At 39.7% G+C, this 18,089-nt stretch overlaps 1 protein-coding gene across 3 annotated transcripts in view; it reads left to right on the top strand.

The window, feature by feature from the left end:
• The window catches only part of DST (dystonin), a 592,252-nt gene that overhangs the window by 98,496 nt on the left and 475,667 nt on the right, over positions 1–18,089 (top strand). The window contains exon 1 of one of the 3 annotated variants that reach the window (XM_063442945.1): positions 3,889–4,085. The exons of the other annotated variants lie outside the window; for them this stretch is intronic. Coding sequence (XP_063299015.1) covers positions 3,986–4,085 — 100 coding nt within the window. The 5' untranslated portion in view covers positions 3,889–3,985. Of the gene's footprint in view, positions 1–3,888; positions 4,086–18,089 lie in introns of those variants that run through there. 3 annotated transcript variants of the gene reach the window in all.

Below are 18,089 nucleotides of genomic sequence, written 5' to 3'. Positions count from 1 at the left end.
AGAAGCGTGATTCATCACTCCACAGAACACATTTCCACTGCTCCAAAGTCCAATGGTGGCGTTCTTTACGCCACTCGATCTGACTCTTGGCTTTACGTTTGGTGATATATGGCTTGCATGTAGCTGCTTGGCCATGAAAACCCATTCATGAAGCTCCAGCTGCATAGTTTTTGTGCTGTGTTTAATGCCAATGGAAGTTTGGAAATCCTCAGCTATGGAATCAGCAGAGCATTCTTGACATTTACGCACCATGTGCATTCGGTGCCCCCTCTTTGTGATTTTAAGTGGTCTTTTGCTTTGTAGCTCAGTTGCTGCTGTTCCTAAACGCTACCACTTTCCAATAATACCACCTACAGTTTCCTGTGTCTATCTAGCAGGGATGAAATTTCACGAAGTGACTTATTGCAAAGGTTGCATCCTATCAGTACCACACTTGAATTCACTGAGCTCTTCAGAACAACCAATGTTTTTCACAATTGTTGTAAATGCAGACTGCATGGCTTGATTTTATACACCTTCGACAATGTCACTTCGGGCCCCCACCCGCCACTTATGTGTCTAAATGAAACTTCTGAATTCAATAATTAAGAGTTAGGTCTCAATACTTTGGTCCATATAGTGTGTGTGAGTGTATATATATGAGAAGGCTGAACCGGCAGCTGAAGCCTGTAGTTGGAGGAGTTACCCGGCCTATAAATACACAGATCTCCCCTTCCTCTGGACTGAGACTGCCTGGTTCAGTCCACCCATCACTCCCTTTATAAATCCATTCATCTTGGTGCACCCTCTTTTACAGGCCTACCCAAACGTCTGTTCCAGCACACCAGAACCGACTTACACCACCATTACTATAACACGGCTTATTGTATACGACCACAAATATGCCATACATTGGCTTCCTGTATCCTATAGAAGTCAATTCAAAGTGCTAACACATACATATAAAGTACTGAACAATTCTAGCTCCTCTTATATCTCTTTACAGATCCATAGGTATGCCCCTCCACGTTCCCTCCGCTCTGCCCGTGAACAACTCCTGACTGCTGCTCGCACTAGTACAGCCAACTCGCGCTTGCAGGACTTCTCGTGGGCGGCTCCCTTCCTATGGAATAGCCTGCCTACCTCCATCAGACTCTCCCCTAGTCTTTAATCCTTTAAGAGCAAAGAGCTCTTTAGTGAAGCTTATGGCCTCCCAGAGTAACCTCTACCTTACACACCTGTCTCTTGCTCACTCCTATAGGGCAGCACTGTACTCTCTCCTCCAGCCCTGCTTCACTCCCACCTTATTTGATTGCTATTTCCTGTTCTAATGTGTTTTATAACCCACCTCCTATAGAATGTAAGCCTGTTTGAGCAGGGTCCTCTTCAACCTATTGTTCCTGTAAGTTTTCTTGTAATTGTCCTATTTATTATTACATCCCCCCTCTCATAATTTTGTAAAGCACCACGGAATCTGTTGGTGCTATATAAATGGCAATAATAATATTAATAATATATATATATATATATATATATATATATATACAGTATATAGACAAAAGTATTAGGACATACCTCTTAATTATTAAATTATATAAGCTCAGTGACCTATATATAGTGTGCTGTGGTAAACTTACAGACTGACCACGATTCCTTTCTTCTCCATACTGGCCAGCTTTACATAGCGTCTCCTCTCGCCTGCATTTTAACAGAAATCTGTTAAAGCACCACTGTCATGGCTGCATCTGTTTTTTTTTTGGTTTTTTTTAAACCCCCTCCCAACTCCACTTTATGTTATTGTACCTCCTAGTCACCCCCAAATGCCCTATGGCCTCCCATTTTACCTTTTTAAAACACTTTATTTCATGCCCGGACCTAGGTCCTGAGCGTCGCCATCTTTGTGTGGGCAGATGAAATCCCTGGGGGATCATCTGCCCACACTAGATAGCGCTGTGAAATTCCCATGCATGCCCAGTTGAACACTTGGGCATTTGCTATTGTCCAAAATTCAGATGGGAATTTCGGAAATTCGTTAATGTGTCAAAAAGACGAATGAATGAATAGAAATTTAGAACCAACCAAGTCTAAATTTGTGACTGCTCACTATTGTAAAAGAAAGCTTGGGGACCCTTTGTTGAAATATGATATAATTACATTAAAATTAATTTTGCAAAACACTGTAATCACACTGCATACCTTCAGAGGGGTCTCCATTGCACTCCAGAAGGCAGCGTTTCTAGTAGTTTTCTAGTAGTTTCTACCAATGTATATGGGCAGTTACCTGGGCTTCTTGAATCATGTGTCAATTCCAATCACTGGGAACTTACTGATGTAGCATGCAGAAATCAATTTAGGTACTGAATCAGGGGTTATAAATCATTGAACAAAAATATGTATATTATATATATTTGCCTAAAGATCAGTTCCTTATCTTCTCACAAATTGATGCAGTGTGTGACTTTACTGTAAGCACCCTTACCACAGATACCCTGTGGAACATTGCATTACATAGTCTCCTAGCTATACAAGTGGAATAAAAACAAGGAGGAGGAGAAGAAAACAGAAATAGCAGTTATATTTAATCTATGCATCTGAATGAAATGTGACTAGCACACCTTAAGATAAAATTGTATTTCTGTGAAGTAGCACCTTGCCATTTCCCCTGTACCATTGTTTGCATGTTGGTGAATGTACTCTTTAGCCACACACTCCTGGTCTTTCTATATAAATCCCATGTGACACTCAGCTCATGCTGCCCCAACCTAATAAGGGCTCCACATGGGTGCATGTTTGTGGTACACATTGCTGGGATTTTACATTGGCTGTGGTGTGCTGCCACTATTAGTGACTCATTGCATACTTAATATGGCATTGTTGGGTCAGCTGTTCTACAGATATACGAGTGTATCAGGTGACTGTCAGATATGCTTTGTTTTTGGTAGAGTTATTTTATTATAAAGAATTCCTTCTACTTGTCGATGATTTCTGGGAGCTAGTTTTTGCTGCCATTGTGTGAGTGGATAGATGTGATGGAGATTTCAGTAACCTTTTTAGACAACGTTTAACTTCTCTTTACTATTTCACTGTAACATCCTTTTTGTTGCTAGTGGTTACACCTTTCATTTTGACAGTGTAGCTTTGTAAATAGAGTTTTTTGGAAACATTTTAACACACGCTGCTCCAGCAGATGTGACCTGGCTGACAAAGTGTTGATGAGACCATTCATGTGTTTGGCACTGGGAAGACTATTGTGTTAGAAGCTGTGTCTGACTCCTGGATCATGCAGAGCTAGAAATGTGGAAAATGTGGAAATGGATATTTGTGGATTTCTCTGGGTGTAACACTCTCATTCCCCATACACAGGGAACCATGACATGTCCCTGGTATCATGTTATAATAATACACTGTATAAAGCAGTGATGGTAGTCTTGACATCCCTGATGACTGACTTCAGGTTTTCAGCAAGGCTGGCTGAGGATAATGGGAAATGTAGTTTATGATCAGCTGGAGTGCCATTGATAGCCATCAGCTTCTGAGGACAGACTCCATTCCTATTAATATAAGTGTGAGCAGTGAGAGGGCATGTTCCCGTTATGTTGCTGTAGGTGAGGCCCCAGTGATGAGCAGGTACCATGCATGCTCCTACACTGGGTCCTCCCCCGGGGCCGAGACGCACAGAGGATGCTGCTCCCAGCCCCAGTGCGGGATTGGCTCGCTCTCCTCCGTTATATAGCCGTGGGCGGTTCCATCCGTCTTCCCGATAGAGGGGGAGCGCACAGAAGAGCTGTGTAATGGGCTGGACACCGCCCAGTCCATGCGCAGCCCTGGCTGTCACTGGAGAAGTCCTGTGACAGCTGTCCGGCACGGGGGCAGTGACAGCGGCCCGGCGGGGAGGAGGCTCGGCACAGACAGGGGCGGCTCCTGGCAGCGCTCCCCTCCTCCTGCCTATCGTCCATCCCGGCTCTTCTCTTTGCAGGCTGGTGGCCGGAGCCCGGGGTCTGTAGTCATGGCTCATTACACGGCCAGTGCTTCCTGCTCCCAATATCCCCGCACTGATGAACAGGAGTACCTGCAGGCTTATGAGGACGTGCTGGAGAGATACAAAGGTAGTGAGCATGGGGACAGGGAGCATGGACTCAGTGCTGGGAGAAGGGCACTCACCCTAAAATAGCCACCAGCCAGCCAGCTAGTGTCACTTACTGCAGACATGGCAACTTATCGTATATGGGAAGGGATCCCACTCACATGGGCTGGCCTCCTATCACATCCATAGTCTGTATCTCCATCAGAAAGCAGACAAGTGCATAACTTAGTATGCTTGTCATAGTATGAAAATGGGGCTGGCACACACAGACTAAAATTACCCTGAACTTTGCTGTCTACACACTGTATAAACATAGAATAATTACCCTGCCCTATATAATGGTTATTTATAATGTATCCTGGTGTTTGCATACATGGAGTACATCACCATTCCTACTACCATGCTTTCTATTCTTCTTTTAGCAATTTGTATTGAACTGCTGCTGCCTTGTGTCTCATTCATAGACTGAATCATGTGTTGCAGTGTTCTTTATAAATCTGACTTTGATTCTACTTGCCAGCCTCAGGAAAGTGAACTGTGTATATAAGATCCAATCCCTGCTATTCTATAAAGCCTGGGTGTTCTTTGTTAATGTCATTCTGTGAGCTTTGGTTTGTATGTAACCTATTTTGTATACTATATTCAGCAAAGGTTAAGGTTCTGATTGCACCTGCTTTTGTTAGAGGTTTTGGTGACGATTAGAGTTGTATATGTTGGTATACTGTATTGGTAGCAAGGGGTAAGTAAAATCTAACTTTTGTTCACACTGGTCAATGTCTCACATGTCCTTTTTGATTAATTATCTACAATGCGCTCATTTATCTATATACAATTTATATAATGGTAATTGTTTTGTTGATGGTTATTGCATATAGCTTAGAACAAGGCAGCGTTCCTGTCCAGAAGCTTATTGCCTTTATGCGAAGATACCAGTAATCTGATTGCAGCTCAGTAAGACACTGCCCTTTTTATGTTGGGTGTAGACTGTACCGTGTCATTCGAGGAAGATTAGACTAAGGCTCTGATCTGCTTGTTCAATATGAGCACTCCTTTCTCCTTTACTGTTTCCAACAAAAGACGATTTATTCAAAATAGATAGGAGATAGATTTGTTTATATTATTGCTGAGCAATAACTGTGCAATGTCTCTAAACATTGGAAAATTAAGGGTTGGCCTCCCTCCAGCCTAGATATATTGGGTGTGTTTTACATAACCTAATCATTTGGAATTCCATTGTCCTAATTTATTTATGAGTTTGCCATTTTTTCTCGTTAGCTTTATTTGGATAAGACCCATATTCACCAGCGTGAAACATTACATATACATGGTGACACAATATTCAGTCTGTGGAGCAGTTAATCAGGATATTGTGTGATGTTAATAGTAGGTGTATCAAGTAGTAAGAAGAATTTGCATAAAAAGACATTGATTCACCTGATACCCTATTCCAGGGATGTGTCTACAACATGGTCGCTGACAATCACATGAACACCATTCCATTTTTAGAACTGTAGATAAGTGTAAATTCAAATAGAACTCAGACCAACACCAACACTTGCTGTGTGCAAACCAACACAAAAATATCCCAAGTCTAGGGAGTGTTATTGGATTTGTCTTGTTGAGTTTGTCAAGAGGGATCCTATGAATCCTGACAAGAGATAGGTTAATGGTTTATCTGCCACTTCATTCAGAAGAGTGGGGTATATTTATATTAACCATTTCCCTAATAACATGCTTACATGTGTGTCAGGTGTCACTTTACATTGCATTACAAATAAAATACCTTCTCCTCCATTTCTATGCTGGTTCTCATCTAACGTTCAAGCACAATTTTCTTCTGGGACTCTGAAGTGCGTCTCTGCCTAGTACAAAGGGACTATATCTTTTTTATAATTGCCTTCTTCCTTCTGCACTGTATTGGAGCTTGCACTGCTCAGTCTACACAGTGGTCCTGAATAGCAGCCCAGGCAAAAAGATTAAGAAAATTATTTTACTAGGGTATATCCGAAGGCTACTGTAGATGCTATTCGATATTTACTTTTCTAGATAGATTAACTTATTTATACAAGTGAGCATTGCAACCACAAACATATTACGCTTAAATTCTTATGACATTTGTTTATGTCTAGATGTGCTAATATCTGCAGTGTTTGTTGTGTTCATGAAAGCAATCCCAACACAATTTCTGTGATAAATCTGTTCAGGATTGAAAAGGAGACTGTCAGTAACATTTAACATATTAGTTTTCTGCAATCTAGAAAAAGGGAAATGCCAGGGATAAATGCTGTTTTTTTGCTCAAAGAACAGCCCATAGATTCCTTCAAGGATTGGATACAATTACTGAAAATGACGTGTTGATTCTTTCATCTATTAAGAAATACAGTGTACTATATCTTTAAAGACAAACCAAATAACATTTTGTTTTATTTTGGAGCAAAAAGGCTAATAGCATAACATCTGGTTCTCCCCTTTCTCCCCCAATAATGTATTTTTCTGTAGGTGTATAATTGGCTGCATTGTTCACAGACAAATTAGTGTTGCATTAACTTTTTTAGCTCTCACATTTTTACTTTCCAGGCAACACTGGTGTGTTTCCATCAGTGACCTCATATTTTTGGGCAGAAGAACTATTCCTCAGTGTATATAGCTTCTACATTTTGAATTGTGATTCCTAAACCATAACACTAATTTTATATTAACTGGAAATATTTATTTGTGTGTTTCCTGAGATCTGATTGGCTGCTTTTTTGTGTTGTCCTTTGGGAAGTACTCTGATTTATCAAGTCTCACTGAGAGATTGAGGTTATTGATTACAAAAGCAAGCAGCAGCACTAATTGGTGCTACGGCTGTATTTCTGTGATGAATTCAGGATTTATGAAACATACCGTGGTAATCACAGAAATACATTGAGGATATGCATTTTGATCTTAACTGGAAAGCAATCATAGTTTTCAAGTAAACATCTATATAAAGGAAACTATGTGTCTAAAATAATTCATTGGAAAAAAAAATTAAATTAGTAAAAATTGCACCAATAATTCCTTAGCTATAAAAACGTCTCATTTAAATGCTTGTGTTAGATAAGCTATGAGGAGAAATTATCCATTATAAAGCTTCTCATTAACTTTTGTCATTTTATTGAGATTTTGGTATCATAAAAAACATTCATACTATGTATAAATTTGTACAAGTGCTGTTTTTAAGTATTGTGTCCATTAAAATTAATTAATATAATGGCTGTTTGGACTAAAATTCTTGTAAGGCTCAATCCAACACTGGGTTAGTTTGATTAAAATTGTATTCAATATTATCTGTTTAGCAAGTAAGGTTTTTAGGGGGTTTGATAAACTGTATGACAGCCAGAAATCAAGAGCATTTACACTGTGTGTGTAATTCACTAAGGCATAGGAAGCCTGTCCAAGGCTTCATGCTTTAGCACACTGACTGACACAAAATACAGAAGTTGATAAAAAAAATATATATTGCAAGCCAGGATGATCTGATTCCAGGTAGCTGACTGACGTATCCGGGAGGCGGGGCCCTACACTCAGAAAAACAAAATAATTTATTTATTTCATGAGTGATTTTTTTTTTTTTTTTAAAAGAAACAATTCATGGAGAGGGCATCTACACCATAAGCACATGAGTAAGATGAAGTGGTTATGGTGCTTAGAGTGACCTAAAGATAATATTTAATCAAGTATTAACACATAATCTTGTTCTATTTAGATTTCTATTAGCAATAAAATATCCTTAAACCTGGGATGCTGTAATTGGGTATCATGCTAATGTGTGACAACTGACCAGTCTGAAAGTGCTGACTAGATTTAGATGTGACTTACAAGAGGATTCGATATAGTGACTCTCTGTAGGATCTGTGTCAGGCTCTCAGCTTTCAAACACTGGGGTAAGCTTGGATAAATGACTTATTGTTGTCGCAAACCAAAACCATGATTGGAACAAACAAATGTCCTTAAAAAGCTCCTCATCAGCTGAACAGGCCAGCCTAACACACCCTAGGACTCACAAACAACAACCACGCAATTCTAAGAAGGCATAGAAAGGATATAACAAGGGGACTGTCTAAACTCCTGGCTACATACTTCATAATACTCTGGGATGGTATCTAAACTGTAGGTTAAATAACAAACATCTAACCAAACAAAGAAAAATCCACTGCCAGGCGTCACCATAAAAATGGACACTATTGTATAATCAGTCCCTGCAGGCCTTTTGCTGTAAACACTGCCTTTTAAAAGAAAAATCAATGTTTACATAACAGCCTATAGGAACACCTCCAATGGCAGTCACTCAGACGGCCACTAGAAGTGCTTCCTGGGTCAGTGCTGCACAGTGTGCAGCTCTGACGTTCAGCGTCTCCGCGCTGTGCATCTAGACACTGAACTTTACCCATAGAGATGCATTGATTCAATGTATATTTATGAAGAGATGCTGATTGGTCAGGGAAATGTTTGGCTTCACCATTGCCCCAGCTCCTTGACTGATATAATCAGAATTGACAATCATAGCCAATCTAATACTTCCAATTTTCATGATGTCAGCCAAGGAAGCGGATCTAAGGTGGAGCCAGCCGGATTCATGCGGCGCTAGAAATAAGGTGAGTTTTTGCTATATTTAGCAGGGCCCAGGGGACCTAAATAGTTAGTTTAACATTAGAGGGTCAGGAGTACATGTTTGCATTCTTGACCCTCTAGTATTCCTTTAAGGATCACTAACATTTCATGCCACCATGACAGTCTGAATAATAATTGGACCAGGACTCGTTATCTCAGAGGCAACGTCTTGGCCACATACAAGAAAAACAGATTTAGTTTAGCAGCTCAACACACATGTAAGTATCTCTTAACTTAACACAAACTCATGCAAAAAAAAAAAAATGTGGAGTGCTTTGAGTGGAAAGATATACCACATCAAATAAACCCAGTGGTGCGCTAATAGTAAACACTTACCCTTAAATAAGGGAATAGTTAACAAACCAAATATCTAAAAGAGGAAAGAAATTGACAAAATCTGGTGCAGTATATCTGGACAACTGGAGTGGTTTGAAAGATATATATGTAACACACTCACATGGCATAGAGCCCAGGGAGGAGAGGCTCAGGTCACAATCGCAGGGGTATTTATAGATACCGAACTTCTTCTATATGAAGATCCAGGTGCTCAGGAGAAAAACAGGGAAATGGAACACAGTTCCTAGTGTATTACCCTCAAGATATAAATATAAATTAAAATAATGCAGATAACTGCTCACCTCTTAGAGAGCCAAAAAAGCTGGGCTCTAAGTGTTATGGGCACTGTGCCTTTAAGAGGGCACAACTCTTCTTTTAGAAGCAGGAAGTTGCAGGAACTCAGAGGACTTGTGTAAATTAAAACAACTTATTCAAACAAAAAATGGTTAAAAGTAAATACAAATGAATAAAATAAAAATAAAAGGGAGTAGTCCCAAATAGTGTCCTGATCGTCAGAGGCAAGGCCTTTGTAAAGCAACCTTTGCATAGTTATAGTTCTGATTAAATATTTTAAAGAAGAGGTGTGGCTACGCTCTATTGAAGTAATATGGTTACACAGCAACCATGTGATTAAGCTACTAGTAAATCGCATTTAGATGTAGAGTGGTGCCTGTTTTACTCATCCCTGTACTAACATGTAATACCTTTTAGCATTGATGTCTCTAAATATTTCTGCTGTATCTATATGAGTATGATATATCATGTTGTCATCAGGTCTGCACAGAGATTGATATAATTGATATAATTACTTAATACATTTTTTGGCCTTTAACAGGTTAACCTCAAGCATCTGTGTGGGATACTTCACTGTTAAAGCTTTCTTCCCCTGATTTATAGAGCTTAAAGTGAAAAATTATCCATGCAGCAGAGCCCCTAGCTCTTCTCGTGATCTGGTTTTAATAGTTTTATTATATTGTTCCAACACCTGCCCATTGGAAGGCTGGTGTTTGTAGCACAAAAAAATGTCCTAGTACCTAATAATGTAGGTTAGGTTGCTGAGAGAATGGAAATGCAGTGTAACTGAAGCACTTGCTGGTCTCCCGACATACATTTTTACTGCTGCTTGACAAGGTATATTCGTCTTCTCTCACACAGTGTATCAATGGAATTCACAATAACACTGCACCTGGCAGAGAAAGAGGAATATAGAATGTCTGGGAAACACATTGAGTTAGATATAAATATATATTTTAATGAGGGCCTTGGCTTCCTTAAAGAGTCCCTGTAGAATGACATCATCAGTTTGCTTCTTGATATACAGACATTTTGGCAAAATGATCTAATCACATAAATATTTTACCGTTAATCACGGGAGACTTCATATAAAACCAAGAGATTTTTAAAAAGAAGCACATTACTCTGCATTTGAATTGATTTGAATTAGAGAGTTTGTCACATTTACATCATTGTCTTTGTATGGTATTTTTTTTTTCAGGCTCATATTTAGCCTTTAAAAAGCGTGTTAAAATAAGTTATTTTTGCATCCTTACCTATTTCATATAGATTTCCCTGTCTATCAGATGAGATCTGTAGCCAAGTAACTAACAGTTGTTTGTGAAATCACATATTTCTATTAGATATGCAAACAACCAGGCTGCCCCTTTAAGTACTTGTATTTGTTTTAAGCTTGAGAAATGCCATTTGGACTAGTTTTATTAAAGTCACACAAAGTGCCATTTATTCTGGAGTCCTTTATGAAAAGGGAATACAGCAAAGTAGGAAGAACACTCGCTGTATTTCGGAGAAAAAAAGAATGAATTGAGTACTGTGTTTTCAATATATATAATACATTATCCCATAGGAACCATTCACTTGGAGAGCACAGGATGTGACCTACTTTTTCACATCATGTCTGCAGCAGCAAGTATGACGATAGATACTGTTACAGATAAAAGTGGATTTGTCATAAAAGGTTTTCGTCAATAGAATTAACATGTATGGGAGTTGTATTTAGAGCAAATGAAATGTTTTAACAATATATTGAAAATAAATGTCCTATTCTATCACACATACCAAAACCCCTCTCTCTGATTGCCTGCTCATATTTTTTTTAAACCTGGCACTACAGGTTCATGTAACGAACACAGTGAAAGAAGAATGTGAGGAAATGGGTGGGCACAGTACTGAATCATATTTGGACCCTATTGGTGGTGGTTGGATAGAACCTCTGTGGCCCTTGTAGGCAAGCTAGAATTCCAATCAAATCTCTAGGATCAAAGTCATGAATATGTAGGCATTCTATGACTGAGACCATGTAGGGGGTTATGCAGGGCCGGTGCAAGGATTCTTGCCGCCCTAGGCAAGAATAAATTTTGACGCCCTCCTTATGAACGCAGCTACATTCCCTCAAAGGCTTATTCACTAAACTCTGAATTACACTAAATATACATTTAGGGAAAGAAGCACACGGAGTAGAACTTGTTATCCTGGCACTATAGCTTCCCCCTCCATCAAGCGCATCTCCCCTCGTGGTGCAGCAGGGGTTAAAACACATTCTGTCACTTACCTGGGTCCAGCAGTCTTTTGTGCTGGCTTGGTTCCGCCTTCGCTCCTCATTGGCCACGCTTGCAGTGGTATTTCCGTGACTGGACGTCCCCGTGCATAGCCACTAGAAGAGTTAACCCTGAATGGTAATTATTGAAGTTTCTTAAAAATTGCAATACTTACCTTTGCAGTGTCACTTACACAATCTCACTAATACACACTCTCACTGGCATACACACTTACACATTCTAACTAACTTACACATTCTCACTTACCTACACAGTGCCACTTGCACACGCTCACTAACACACACAGTGTCACCTACATACTCTCACTTATACACACTCTCACTGGCATACACATTGTCAGTTACACACTCTAACACCACTCAGTGTCACTTGCACACTCTCCCTAACACATACTCACTAACAGTGTCACTTGCACATTCTGACTAACACACACACACACAGTCACTTGCACACTCTCCCTAACACACACACACACACACACACACACACACACATAGTCACTTGCACACTCTCCTTAACACACACACAGTCACTTGCACACTCTCCTTAACACACACACACACAGAGTCACTTGCACACTCTCCTTAACACACACACACACAAACAGTCACTTGCACACTCTCCCTAACACACACACAGTCACTTGCACACACTAACACACAATGTCACTTACACACTCATTAACACACATACTGTCACTCAAACACAAACTTTACATAAAGTCACACTTTATTTACACACACAAAAAAAACAATTTACACACTCCCCCATTTACAAACATGCACACAATAAGAAATCCACCTTAACCATGACATACCTGGGTACTGTGAAGAGAAGAGGTCCAGGCTGCAGGATCCAGGATGCTGCTCTTTCTCCTGGGGGAGCAGGAGAGCCGTGCACTGTGAGCACAGCCTGCTTCCTGCTCCCTTCACCATGCTTCCGGTGTTCACAGGCTCCCCCTGCCTGCAGGAAGCACAGTGCTCTGCTCGGGGGATGGGGTTACCGCAAACCCCACTGCCCGAGAAGGTAATCGGCTGCAGAGGGAGCCCAGCAGGTGAGTGGCTGCGCTGGGGGGTGGCTAAGGAGCCGCTCACCCAGCACAGCATTCCCAGACAGCTACAGCAGGGCAGCCCACCGGGAAACCTCTCGGTTTGCGCCCCCTAGAGGCCGGCGCCCCAGGCGAATGCCTTATTCGCCTTAATGGTAGCGCCGGCCCTGGGGTTATGTATTAAACTATTCTGAAAAGTGGTCTAAAGTGCTAAAAGTGGGACTATCATTATTTTTTTGTTTTTATTGCCCGTTCTTACATGTAAAGACAATCTAAATAATTCTGTGTTAGGTTGCTCTCTTGGATTAGTTATCTTGAGGCAACATTTATGTAGGATTTTACAGATCTATCATTGTAGAAGAATTGTCTCCTGATTGGAACATTTCTAAGACAAAGCCTTCATAGGAAAAATGACAATAAACTGCATTACTTTCCATCTGATAAAAATTGGATGCCATAGGGCTACAATGTAGAGACCTTTGGAGGGGATGGCTTAGTAAACGGTGTCTACTTAAAATAGATGGGATTTACAAACCGAATACAGACTTGGGAATTAAAAACTGGAGTGCAGAGTGAATGAAATACTGGAACGCTGAAATGAATGCTAATTATCCAAGCTGTGATTATTTTAGTCTAGATTTTGCAATTCCATGTTCAGTTTACTACAATTCAGTGGTTAGTGATTAGACCTGACCTTTAAATACTTTAAACAATTGAGATGTGGTTTCGGGTTCCAACAAAACCAGCTGATTTTTAGTTTCCTGAATTAAAAAGTTTTATTGGGGTAGAAATTCACACACATACTTTTAATAAAGACCCAAGTTTATTTTTCAATTGTGTTTTAAAAGTCTGTGGATTTAGTCCAATCTGTTCATTAGGGTGACTATGGCAGATAAAACCATTTCTTTGTTATACTTTCCATAATGCATTCTTTTCACAACACTTCTGGTGCTTGAAATAAAAGAGCAGTATTCACATTTGGCATTTACAGAATAATTTATTCCACAGACGCATACCATATGTAGAAAGTGCTTTCAACGTCCAACAATGCTATTAAATCCAAATAAAACTTGCACACAGCCGTAAGTACATATGGGCAATCACTAAACACATCAGAGAGGAATTCGAAAGAGTGTCTTGGTACATAAAATAATTCAAACAAAAATATGGAAATGACTAACCTTCCTTCATTAAATTCACAAAAAGTTAGCTTTGTGGGTCAAATTACTAGATTTAAAACATAGTTTTCTTTTCAGCAAAATTGTGACATAATTTATGCATGCAGTGATGTATAAAATCATTCCTTTCAGGAATAATATCAAACTGACAAGCTGGCAAAGAATTATGGGAATTATAGCCAAACAAATACTGGAGGACTTTTGTCAGACACCTCTTCATATAACACAAATTCACATATATGTTGCGTATAGACCTAATCATACATTTTTATAGTAGTTCAGGGTTTACAAAAACACTCCAAGCACCATAAGTACTACAGTATAGTTTGACACTCATCTGGGCTCTGTGCTGCTTCCGGTCTTCTGTGAAGCACTTGACAACCACTTAATGAGTTCCTATCTAGCATCTAGCACAAAATTGACATTTGGCTTCCACAGCTAGAGACAGGAAGCAGCATGGAAGCCCAGAGGGGACACAAACAAATGTCAACCCAAGCTGAACCAGTTTGACAGGATTTGTAGGGATGGTGGCAAGGCATTCCTGGCTCCATATTCATGGTGTTTGCAGTATCCATTTAAGATACATTCTATGTGATATTTACATGTATAGTTCCTGTTTTTGAGGATGTACTGATTCCCAGCATGCACCTGACTTTCTCTTATTGACTGTCTCTTCATTTTCTGTATTCACTACTGGCAATTTGTTTTTAACGACCACTTAGTAAAACAGGAACGAGCAGATGATTGGTATGATGATTACTATAATGTTCATGATAAGTAGAGGAAGGCTGTTTTCCACCTACAATTTTCAAAGGTTAGTGTAATTTCTAATGCCTGTTGTAGTTTTAAAAAAACGTGAGTGCATCTAATAACAAGGACGTATCTAGAAGTTAAAAAAACAAACAGCTTCAGTAGATTATCAACAAACCTGCAGAATCTGTTGGCGCTTTATAAATACCAGTAATAAATAAAATAGATAAACCAGCTAGCTGTACATGTTGACCCAGGTGTGGGAAGACATACACAGCAGTGTTCTCTTTTTAGAAGTTGATTTTTGCAGTAGGGTGCTAACATGCGATATAACGGTAGATTGTCTCAACCATAAGTCAATGCAGTGGTTCTCAAACTTTTTAGACTCAAGGCGCCCTTAATATTTTCATATTTCTCCAAGGGGCCCCAAGTCAAAACAATTTCTAGCTTGTATATATGTACAGCGCCGCAGCATATACTGGGCTCCTGTTCGGCAGAAATGCTTGCCATTCAGACGCAGATCCAGAACCTAATCTTGGTAGGGGCACTGGTATGTTATTTAAAAAAACAATCTGTAGTGGTTATAGTGCCAGGAGTGCCATGGTGCTCTCACAGGGTAAGTAGTCAAACTGTTTAGGAACAGTTTGACAACTTACCTGGGATCTGTAGGGATAGGGGCTGTATTAGAGGATAGGGGAAGTAGTGTGTGAGGGGTGCAGTGCAGTGTGCATGTGTGGGTGTGAGGGGTGCAGTGTGTGTGTGTGTGTTTGGGTTGCAGTGTGTATATGGGGCTGCATTCTCTTTATGAATGTTGTAGTGTGTGTGTGAGGGGTGCAGTTTGTGCACGGGCAGTGTGTGTGGGAGTACAGTGTGTGTGTTTGGGGTTATAGTGTGTGTGAGTGTCTATCGGGGGCAGTGTGTTTGTATGGAGGGTCAGTGTGTGTGTATGGGGGGCAGTGTGTGTGTATAGGGAGGGTTATTATGGGTCTGTGGGGGTAGGAGGGGAGATTAATAAATATATATTTTTTAAATTTAAAATAAAAACAAATTTCATATCCCCACTCCCTTCTTACCTTTTCCTGGGATTGGAGACAGTGCTAATCCCTGGTGGTCTGGTGGAGAAGCCCTGGTGGTCCATGTGGTGAAAGTGCATTCTAGCATCTCCTGAAGCTAGAGTTCACTCTCGCGAGATTCAAAGCATTGTCGTGGTAACTGCGGCAACACTCCGAGCTCACGAGAGGAGAACCTGGCGGAGCTGCAGGTTAGAGCTCCCCCGGGTCCTCTCTCCCTCCTCTGCTGGCTCCCAACATTACAGTGCTAGCGGGCCAGAGAGGGAGATCTTTGATCTCCCCTCCAGCCCTGCAGAGCTGGCAGGAGAGAGCGGCATGGACGGTTCCCGGTGCTATGATCATACGATCATAGCACAGGGGAAATATTTTGCAGCGCCCCTGTGTACTCGGCGCCGCAGCACACAGTTTGGGAACTGCTGAGTTAATGTAATAATATACAGTTATTGTACAGATTAGAGTCTAGAAGCATGCCATCGTAAAACACATCAGATTGTGTGAACTATGGTGGAGGATGTATAAAGGTGCTACTCACATAAAAGCAAGGCAAAAGGGGCAATCACCATCGAGTGCCGCTCCACTTTTATTGATTTTAACTTTTTCAGCTCCTATGAATTGTCACAGGCTCCCTGCAATAAATACCAAAATATTGAAAATATAGACATATGTAAGTAGAGTATAGTCATAGTTGTGTTTTTATATATTTTCTAAAAATCTAGTGTGAGATTACGGAAATGGAGGTTTATAGAACAGAGGTATCTTCCGTAGACCTTGTGTTTGTACATGCCATTGGCATGTATTGCAGTGTATGATAAAATACCTGTTTTCATTACTTGATTTCTATGATGATGACTGATGGGAAATGGCAAGAAGTGGCAAGATAATACGAGATGAAGCACGCCCTTTTTCCTAAAATGCGAATATACAGAAAGTTATCTATTTCATAGTTTGTTTCATAATCTTCAAAATATTGTGTTGGAATATCAAAAACTTCCCAATGCAATCTATGTGGGTTGCTATCTTTATGAAAATAAATAAAGCAACAATGTCCCTTTAAGAAAATAAGCCCAGCGTGACATTTATGACAGACTGATTATAGGGCACAGTAAAGGTCAGCTGTCTCACTCACCAATAAATAGATACCACTAGCACTGCAAGTAAAATGGGTTTATTGACTAAACCAGGTACTGAGGTTAATTGCCATGGATTTGCAAATTTTAGGCCATTCTCCATTTTAGACATTTTCCAGTTAGGTGATATATTAGGTCAACGTGGCATAAAACCTGCAGTTTCCTTGTAAATATTCCCCAATCTCAATTTTAGTGTCTTAACACCAAGGTGTCCATATTTGAGCAGGTATTTGTTACCATATGTCCCTATTCAACTAAATTTGTCACTGTTAACTTAAATATTTTATCTTCCCAATGTACAACACCGTAGTCTATGGCAGCCCATTATACATACTAATAATAGTCATGATAAAATATTAGAGGAAGTATCGTTCTCTGTGTTCTAAAAAAAACACTTTTTAGTGCTTCATCTGTATTGTAACAGAAGTGCTTTTTTAATATCACTCAAAACGTCTCCCAAATAAAGGCTTGTGTTTATTTGCCACTGAACAGTGGACACACATTCCAAATTATGCAGCATCATCATGTCATTCCAAAACTGGACACTCAGACACCAGGCCTGCTCCAGTTGGCTCTGCTCAACAGCTGAGGCCTGTGGGAACACATACAGGCCATGTGATATGGGTGAAAAGTCATTAACATGTAACAACATAAACATCCTTGAAAACATGGCTGTTTTTTTTACTCCATGTTTATTATAAAAGCTTATAAAAATTATAAAAGCATAAAAAAATATAACATATGCAGAGTGATACATATTAATTATAATAATAATGATCATACTAAAAAAAGGGGGGGGGATACACATGCTCAACAAAATAATATGTACATTCTATAATGCTAATAATGTTTGTTCATTGCCTTCCACTATAGTGTTTAAAACACCTAATAATATTTTCTAGCAGTTGGAATTAGTGACCTCTGGTATATGTTTTGTTTTATCTATGCGCCCTGTGCATTGAATTGGAATGAGTTGGGGAATTATGACTGACCCAACTGTAATTCTGGTTGGGAAGGGAGAAATAAAAAAGCAATTAATGAGAACATTTCACTTTGAAAAAAGCAGATTCTAACTAGAATTTATAGAAGAGTTATTCTTTTTTTATAAAATAAAAAAACTTTTTTTTTTCCATTTGAATTTACAATGTGTTTTGCACAGCCTGGATTAATGTGCAAGTACCAAATGGCCCTAGATTTTTATGTATCCCTGTGTTTGACTAAATTGCACTCTCATTCCTATACCTTTGTGTGCTCCTTTTAAATGTCATTTTAAATTACACTTATTGGCTGCTGAACATCATTGGAAAAT

The sequence above is a fragment of the Pelobates fuscus genome, chromosome 2 (genome assembly GCF_036172605.1).
Source record: "Pelobates fuscus isolate aPelFus1 chromosome 2, aPelFus1.pri, whole genome shotgun sequence".
Lineage (NCBI taxonomy): Eukaryota > Metazoa > Chordata > Amphibia > Anura > Pelobatidae > Pelobates > Pelobates fuscus.
The sequence above is the reverse complement of the archived record's forward strand: the minus strand, read 5'-3'. Positions and strand labels throughout refer to the sequence as shown.